General features: G+C 44.1%; 1 protein-coding gene across 1 annotated transcript in view; it reads left to right on the top strand.

Moving 5' to 3' along the window:
- LOC101574606 (carcinoembryonic antigen-related cell adhesion molecule 1-like) overlaps positions 1-7,907 on the top strand; it is a 40,209-nt gene extending 32,302 nt beyond the window's left edge. Inside the window, exons 6-10 of the mRNA XM_012517613.2 lie at positions 1,204-1,234; positions 3,423-3,543; positions 4,342-4,394; positions 5,041-5,072; positions 6,032-7,907. Coding sequence (XP_012373067.1) covers positions 1,204-1,234; positions 3,423-3,543; positions 4,342-4,394; positions 5,041-5,072; positions 6,032-6,151 — 357 coding nt within the window. The 3' untranslated portion in view covers positions 6,152-7,907. The remainder of the gene's footprint in view (positions 1-1,203; positions 1,235-3,422; positions 3,544-4,341; positions 4,395-5,040; positions 5,073-6,031) is intronic.
- Positions 7,908-9,107: the final 1,200 nt, after the last annotated feature.

Raw genomic sequence — 9,107 nt, 5'->3', positions numbered from 1 at the left:
CTTGGGGCCTCATTAATTTGCTAAATTTCCTGAGCTTTGCTTAAACTTGAGATCATCCTGCCTCAGTCTCCCAGAGTGCTGACTTTACAGGATGTACTATGAGAACCAATTCAAAAAAAAAAAAAGAATAACGTCTCAGTTACGGCTTTTTTTTTTTCTTTTCAGTATCAGAGATAGAACTCAGGACCTCACAATTGCCAGGCAGGTACTTATGCCACTGAGCTATCTCCCCAGCTCTCAGTTATGTCTTCTTATTTATTTTTTAAAATAATTTTACTGAGAAACAAATATCAATGAGAGTTATGTGTTTTTAAATAGTTTTAGCAACGTATTAAAGTTTTGTTGAGTACAAGTCTTTCACATCTTTGATGTAACTGGTTTGCAGTATTAAGGACTGATTCCAGGGCCTGTGCACTGAGCTAGATCCCCAGTGTTTTTCTTGTTTTGTGGAGATAAAGTACTACTAAGTTGCTAAGTTGTCCAGGGCAGATCTCAAGTCATGATCTTCCTTCCTCAGCCTTCCAGAGTACAGGTTTACAGCCATGTACCATGAGAGTCGACTTGAAGTTTGCTTCTAAGTATTTCATTCTTTTGATGTTCTTATAAATGGATTTTTTCTTAACTTTCCTTTACATTGCGCATGGCTAGCACATAGAAGTATGACTGATTTTTGAATTTGATTTTGTTATTCTGCAAAGGCTGAATTTCCTTACCAACTACAATAGTTTTGTGGGCGCTTTAAGATTTACTGCCTGTAAGTTCTTGTCATTGGGAAATGAGGATAAGTTTCTTTATTATTTATTTATTTATTTATTTTTTGGTGGAACCGGGGATTGAACTCAGGCCCTTGCGCTTGCCAGTGAAACGCTTATTCCACTGAGCCGTCTCCCTGGCCCGAAGTTTATTTCTTTCTAATGTGGATGCCTTTTACTTGTTTTTCTTACCTTGTTCTGGCTAGGGTGTCTAATACTAGTGTAAGTAGAAGTGAATACAAAGATCTTTGTATTTTTCTGATCATACAAGAAAAACCTATAGTCTTTCACCAAGTCTGATATTAGCTGTGGATTTTTTTTTTTAATTTTATGTATTTGGTACAGGGTCTCACTATGCAACTCAGACTTGTAGTGATCCTCCTGTCTCAGCCTCCCCAGTGCTGTAATTACAGGCATGCACCACCATGCCTGGTATTTGTGGTCCTCTCAGTGCAACCAGGGCTGGACCAGCATGACATGCGGTACCAGGGGTCGAATTTCAGTCCTTGTGCTTGCCCAGGTAGGTGCTTAGACCTTTGGGCTATCTCCAGGGCCCTAGCTGTGCATTTTTTTATATATGGTCTTTTAGGGGTTTTTTTCTATTCCCAGTTGTGTTGTTTTGTTTTGCTTTCTTTGTTTGTTTGTCTTGTTTTCCAGTATTGGTGATTAAACCCAAAGAATGCTGTACCACTGAGCTAAATTCCAAGACCTTTTAATTTTAATTTTATTTTTTGGACAGAGTCTAAGGTGTCAACATTAGCCTTGACCCTACAATCTTCTTGCTTCAACCTCCATAGTTGTTGAGATTACAGGTATACATTATAGCACATAGCCTAGTTAGAGTGGTTTTTATTTTCAAGAAAATAAATTTTCAGGGCCTAGGGAGATGGCTCAGTAGAATAAGCGCTTGCCTGGCAAGTACAAGGACCTGAGTTCAATCCCCGCTTCTGCCAAAAATAAAATAAAATAAAATAAAATAAATTTTCTCAAATGCTTTTACTGAATCAGATCTATTCATATTTTCTACTTCACAACTCCTTTTGTTTCTAGGGATTTGTCCATTCTACCTAAATTAATCAATTGTTGGCATAAAATTATTTATAGTATTCTTAAAATCATTATTCTGAAGAACTGATAATATCCTATTTGTCTTCTAATTTTAGTAATTTGAATCTTCCTTTTTCTTAATCTAATTAAAAGTCACTTTTGTTCATCTTTTCTGAAGGATCAACTTCTGGTTTTATTGATTTTTCTCGATTGCTTTTCTATTCTCTATTTTATTTATCCTTACCATAAATTTATTTACTTCCTTCAACTAGCTTTCAATTTAGTTTATTCTTTTTCTATGTCCCTAACTCATATACTAGATTACTAACATTTTTTTTTGGTCTTTTTTGAGACAGGGTGTCCATATGCAGTTCAGGCTGGTCTTGAGCTCCCTTTGTAGCCCAGGCTGGTCTCAAAACCCCAACGAGCCTCCTGCCTCAGCCTCCTGAGTGCTGGAATCCAGTTGTGCACCACCACACCCAGTTTAGATTATTAAAGTGAGATCTTTTTTAAAATGTTAGCAGTTGCGGGGCCGGGGAGATGAGGGGGGAGGGGCAGGGAGATGGCTCAGTGGAATAAGTGCTTCCCTGGCAAGCGCAAGAGTCTGAGTTCAATCCCCCCCCAAAAAAAACCAAACCAAAACAAACAAACAAACAAAAAATGTTAGCAGTTACAGCTATGAGTATCTTACATAGAATTCTTCTAGCTTCAGGTAATTTTTTCTGAAAATTGTAATAAAAGTGCCTGCTTCATGGTATTGTTCTAAATATATTACATATTAACTAACCTTCAGGAAGAAGTCACAGGTAAAGAAAATGTTACCTGCTATGACTAGTCCTATCATTATTAGCTTTGAAGTCAGGCAGCCAGATTGACCTCTTCTCAGCCATTGGAAGTTAAGTAAGCCTTTTCAGCACTCTAAGCCCAGTCTGTCATCCATAATAGGAAATAAAGCCTGCTTCACGGAGAGGGCCCAGGAGAGCCCTAAACCACAGTTCATATCTAACCTGTGTGCAGGACAAAGAAAAGGAAGCTCTTGACTGCAGCGCAGCTGGGTCTCAGAGAGTTTGCACCAGGCTGATAGAGAGTTCTCAAGCCAAAGTCTCCCATCAGAGGAGAACTGTGTCCGGCAGAGTTGGGTCTGCTTACGCCCTGCTGACCACTGTGGGAAGCGAGGTCTCTGTGCTAAGGAGGTGGTGAATTCTGGGTGCACTCATCTGAGTGGCTGTCACGAAAGCCCCTCCCATAGGAGAGCTGAGAGGCACGTATTTCCACAGGAGAGCTGAGGGGCACACATCCACAGCCACCACAACCGCAATCCTGTGAAAAATATGGAGCCACAATACTATAGGCAGATACAAATATAAAAATAACAAGAATCCTTTCTCATACTTGTGGAGCATTCAAACAACTGCAGAAAGGCCAGGACGGAATTGCAGGAGAATAGATCACCAGTGAGGGGTAAACATTACAAAGTCTGCCGGTCACCTCACAGCAGTCTTTCCACAGAAATATACATCTGTTGAAGGAATGAATAGATACTATTTCACGTTAAGCGTTGTGTCTCAAGACTCCCCACTGTAAGATAGTTTCAGCCTCATGACTTTTTTCTTTCCACGACAGATTCAGAAGAAAGTTCTGGCCCTTCAATTGGGGCCATTGTCGGCATCGTGATTGGAGTTGTAGCTGGCGTGGCTCTGATAACCGTCCTGGTGTATTGCCTGGTTTTCAGGAAGATTGGAGGGTAGGATGTCCTTTCCACTTCTCCCATTTCCTCCAAGGCCATCTGCCATGCTTGGGAGAGGGAACGGACCTTATACCTCTGTCTTGGGGCTGGGTGTCCTCTTCACTTTCCTAAACTCCTGCTGCTCGGTGTTAACTCCAGCGGGTCTCCACGCTCCTGTCCTCATCCTACTGTCTCTGGGGCATGGTTGCTGTCATCCCCACGTAGCTCCGAGGAACAGATCCAGTTATGGCCCTCTATCCCCCCAGTCAGGAAGCCAAGGTCCAAGAAGGTGAACAAATGAGGAAATAAAAGGAACAGCAGATGAAAGTAAGTCATCTGCTCTGTTGGCCACAGTGGCAGGAGGAGGGAGGGACAGGAGAGGAAGGGAAATGAAGAGAAAGCAGAGACAACCCGACTCCCCTTGGGCAGTAAATAAACTAAGGGGGAAAAACAAACAAAATCTATGCAAAACAAAGTAGGAGAGGCACCAAGGTAAAGTAGGCAGGAAGAGTCAACAGAGACTAACTTGCACAGCTGGGGATGTAGCTCAGGGCAGAGTTTGTCCTGGGTTTGACCCCGGCACCAGGAGAAAACAAGCTATAAATGTGGACATGGCTCCAACAGGAAGGAGTACCCAGTAGAAGGGACTACGTCGGCTTGAAGAATGAGACTGTAAGAGGAAAGACAGTGCCAGCCGTGAAATGAGTAGACATCAAGGAGTGCTGAGAAATTGTCTGCTGACAGTGTCCTTCCTAACTCAGGGATCAGAGGTCCTGTGCTCGGGAATAGCAGTCACAGTGTCTGGTATCTATTTAGGGCAAGCGACCAGCATGACCTCACAGAGCACAAGCTCTCAGTCTCCAACCACAGTAAGTAAAGCCACTCACCCAGTCAGAACGGGTATGTCCAACGTGTGCCCTGCCCTAGCAGAGAACCCCACATTCACCTGCTACTCCTTCCACTCTGAATTTGGAGGGAGGGATGTCTACTTCGCAGCCCTAAGTTGACACAGGTCCTTAAGTCCTTCCTAGGCCAAGAGTCCCCAGAGACAAAGCCTGGAGGGAAGCTCATGCCACCTGAGCTAGGCAGGCACTAGGAGTCGTTTCTTCACCTTTACTCCTTCCCCTTTGCCTCTATGATGGATGTGGGCATTTTCCCTCGGTGAGACTTTCCTTGGCTCGTGGATGCTCTGGGTGTTCTGGACCCTCACTGCCCCTCCTTGCCATTGGAGCCTGTTGCTCAGAAACCCCTTTTGTGTGTGTGGGAGGGGATAAAGGCCTTGTGAACTGATAGAAGTTTTCAGGGGTGCATTGAGGCCTACTCCCTGCCCCTCCTCTGGTTCTAGTGCACTGATCTGGACCACAGACTCTGAGGAAAGCAGATCCCTTAAGTGATCATGGGGTTCCTGCCCTGTCCTCCCACCAACCCCCACCTGCTACTTTGTCCCCCAAATCATGAAGCCTTAAGTGAGCTCCGCATTTCCATGGAGTGCTAACTCTTCTTTTGCTTCCCCAGGTCTGGGCCCCTCTGACAACTCTCCTAACAAGGTAAGCACAGCCAGTTTCATTGGCTCATTTTTTCAAATGGAAATGTTCCCAGAGAGAACGGATTGTTCTTGAAGACACAGATGTGAGATCAAGTTTGGGCCTACGTTCCTCAATAGAGAAACAAGGAAGCATTGGCGAATCTCTTGCATGAGTCCATCTCACAGCGAGAAAGTGTACTTTGGAATAGTCCACATCGTGGCTATGTGTAAATCCTAGCTGTGATGACTAGTAGCTCTGTGGCCCTTAGGACATAACATAAGCTCTTTGTGCCTCAGTTTTTTTCAAAAGGAGGTTAATGCAATCGTGTGAGTTAACATGTAAAGCACTAACACAATGCCCCAAACAAGGAAGTTATGTTGCCCTCCTCCTTTATCTACCTTCAATCTGACCCTGCTCTTCCTGCCAAAAGATAACTTCCATTCTAATGGATCTGGGGCCCTGGTTCCTTTATTTTATAACAATTTTATAGAATTTTTTTCTCATCTCCATCTTTCAGTGGAATACACACATATACTGAAACATGATTACACCATAAGTATGCTTTTGCAGTATGTGAACTTTCACAAGCTGAATACCCCCATGAAAACAGCACCCATCAAGACACTATATGTCTTCCGCACCAACAAAACCTTTCCAGTCACCTTCCTACGTCATGTCTGCTATCCTGATAGCACACCCATCTTCTATCAGTCAGTGTTGTTTTGTGAGGTTCGCCTATGTTGTGTATGTCTGTGACGTGTTCATCTTCACTACTGTGTTATTGTATTCCATGGCCTCACACCATCACCACGATTTAGCTCTTGAAACACCTACTCACCACCATGGAAAGCAGAGAATAAGCCCTTTCCAGAGCTCAGTGTTTCAAAGAGGTGGCAGCACAGTGGTGTGGAACCCCACCAGCCACGGTGAGGCTCTGGCCTGTGAGAGTAATTTAATTGATGGGTGCTTGTCTTTTACAGGTGGATGAAATTGCATATTCTTCCCTGAATTTCAATACCCTACAACCAAAGCAATCAACTTCAGACTCCCCACCCCCTACAGTAACAGAAACAGTTTATTCAGAAGTAAAGAAGAACTAATGTTACCTGCCCTGTCACAATACTGCTGATGACTCCTCATCTCTGGCCCAGAGGAAAAGGAAAATATCTCCCATGTTCTGTTCTCTCTCCAACACCACCTTGGGCTGCAACACCTCCTCCGTCCAATGTCAGTAAATGAAAAGGTACCTGGGGAGTCTGCAGGAGAACCAGGCTCCTTGACACTGGAAGTAGGCAAAGCCAATTTTGGAAGAGAGCTGCCAGCTTCCCTGCCCTTCCCCCACTACCCAGCCTACTTGTGTTGTAAACTGATTTATTCAGAGCATACTCATTTATTCCCAGCCCAGACCTGTCCTATCAGAATGCTACTTGAATTTGCCATCGTTTTTGGGTAATTTCCTCTCCCCTTTAAGTGCAGGTGCCAGGAAAAAAAAAAAGAAAATAAAATCGATAATGGCTTCTTTCTCTCCAACCCTGATGTGAAGCCCAACATAACCAAGAAAACCAAATATGTAACCAACCAACAGTGCACTGGGAAATCCTACGCTTTTTGTTTGCTGTGTCGGGGTCTAAACATCTTGCTGCTTAGCTAAAATATCATTTAAGCCCTCTGGCAAGCCCATCTCCAGAGAATCCACTAGGAACAATTAGGAAAACAGTGGGCCAAGGGCCACAGGCAATGCCCAGTGGAAAATGCCGAAGCGCACTTACATCTTTAATATCTGCGAGGGCTTTATTCAAGGAAGTGCCTGGAGAAGAGACTGCAGCTCCTATGGGGGGCGGCTCAACTTTAAAGAAATGAAATCTGCTGGGAACTTGGGAAAACAACAGAGTTATCCTTCGTTCATTACTTAAAATTACTGTAAAGAACGCACAACTGGAGGCACATGGTTTTCTCCTCTTCTGAGACATTCCGCCACTTTAATTTTTGGACCTTCTTGCTTAATTTGTGTAACTTCTGCCCTCTGAAAAGGATTATTTTTACTTCACTGTGTAAGCTGACCTGACTGCCTTGCTACATAGGAAGCCTCTAAAAGCCCTCAGGCCCCCTGGCCAGGAGCCTCTCAAGGTTTTGTTGCTGTTGTTGTTAAAGGCAACAAATAAAAAATAAAAAACTTCCCTCATTCATTCCAGAAAGGGACCTGGCTCAGTTTCTGGCCCCCTCAGACCTGTCACCAGCTGCCCTTCTGTTCCACATCTCTGCCTGTGCGTTTCTACCTGTCTGCCCTAATGTCTCAGGAAACCTCAGCCTCTGCGTTTGATCCTTGAAAAGTGGGAGCGCCCTAAAGGGAACACTAGGCTCCTGCTGATGGCTTTGTTTACAACCCGGGAAGCTGCACTGGTGCTGATGCCCCTTGGGCATGTGGGCTGCAAGGGGGTGTGAGGTCAGGAGACGCCCCACCAGGGTTTCTATCAGCCTCTGAAACTTTAACTTTGCCTGCGGGGTCTGTGAGTCCCAGTGTGAGTTGGAATAAAAAAGGACAAGAGAAGGAAAAAGCAAATGTGCTTCTCCTGCAGCCTTATGTTATGCAGATGAGATGTCTTTGGGGCTCTAGAGGCAAGGACTTTATTTGATGTTCACTGATTGATCACGTGGTCCTCTAATGGGCCTCCTCTAAGAGAATCCACTGGGGGTTCTCCTACTCAGGTACCTCTCTTCCAGGGCTCTCCAGCCCTGACACAGATTGTATGTACTTTCTATCATCTATGCTATGCTGGGTTATTTAATTTTGCCTAGCTAAAGCTACTGTTGATTATTTGTAAAATTTGCTCTATATTTATAATAAAAATTATATTTCAGACCTCAACATGCTGCTTCGCATTTGTGCAGTGTTAATGTCTCCTTTACCGATAAAAGAAAAAGTTGCTCAATGAGGAATCAGAGTAAGCCTATTTGGAAATCTGTAGGTGTGGATCTGGAGATCAGAGAACTAGATAAATTCATTTGCACATACGCTCACAAAGAGTATAGCTGGGGGCAACCTACTGGAAGGAACTACTTATCTTTCCTCAAGAAGATGACGTGTTCTTAGCCTCTTCATTAGGGGAAAAAATGCTTCTCATGTAAGACTCTAGAGAACAGAGCTAGCAACATAGCTGTTTGCACAAGCACTTCCAGTGTCATATAAAAATCTCCTTTCCGTGTCTTCATTAACAATTCCTTTTCTTTTCCTGCCCTCTTAATTAACCTGAATAACTTTCCTTTATTCCACTAATTTTTTTTAAATTTTTGGTCTTTTTGAGACAGGGTGTCGCTATGAAGCTCAGGCTGGCCTTGAGTTTACTTTGTAGCCCAGGCTGGTCTCAAACTCTCAATGATCCTCCTGCCTCAGCCCCTCCAGTGCTAGGATAACAGGCTTGTACCACCACACCCAGCCTATTCCACTAATTACTTTTTTTTCTTCCACTAATTATTAACCTGTTATCTCATTTTCTTTTATTGCAAGCAACTGAAAGGTGTTGCTACCTTTTCCTTCCCTCATCCTCTATCTCTCCTTACCTAACACCCTGAAAGCAGGAAAAAAAAAAAAAATAGGTCTCCATCTCTTGACCAGATTCAGGGATACTTTCATGCCTTTATATCCTCTAAGTCCACAGATAACTTCTTTTTCGGGGCACTCCCCCTCCATCCTAAGTGTTCCTTCCTCAGGGCTGGCCCCCAGGCCCTGCACATCTCCCTCCACCCTGCCCTCTCCTCAGCTTCAACTTCCTCTCTGCAGTTGGCTCCTTCATCTACTTCCTACTATTTCCCAGGACCCCTGGCTCCCACACCCAAATATGGTCCAGATACTCATTTCAACTGGCTGCCCCCTGCTCGCTCACTCCTCTGAGGGACTTCCCCAGAGTTTCCCAGCTCTGGCTCTAGCGTTCTCAGATTCAGTACAGTCTACAACAAGCTGTGTTGATTCCAACATCTCTCAGCTTTGTCATTCTCTCCATTCCCACAAACCCCACTTCACCAGGCCTTCAAAAACTGTGAGAGGGTCTTGGCTTCTTT

This window comes from Octodon degus, unplaced genomic scaffold, assembly GCF_000260255.1.
Source record: "Octodon degus isolate 3935 unplaced genomic scaffold, OctDeg1.0 scaffold00197, whole genome shotgun sequence".
Taxonomy (NCBI): Eukaryota; Metazoa; Chordata; class Mammalia; order Rodentia; family Octodontidae; genus Octodon; species Octodon degus.
Note: the sequence above shows the minus strand (reverse complement) of the source record. Positions and strands in the feature narration are given on the sequence as shown.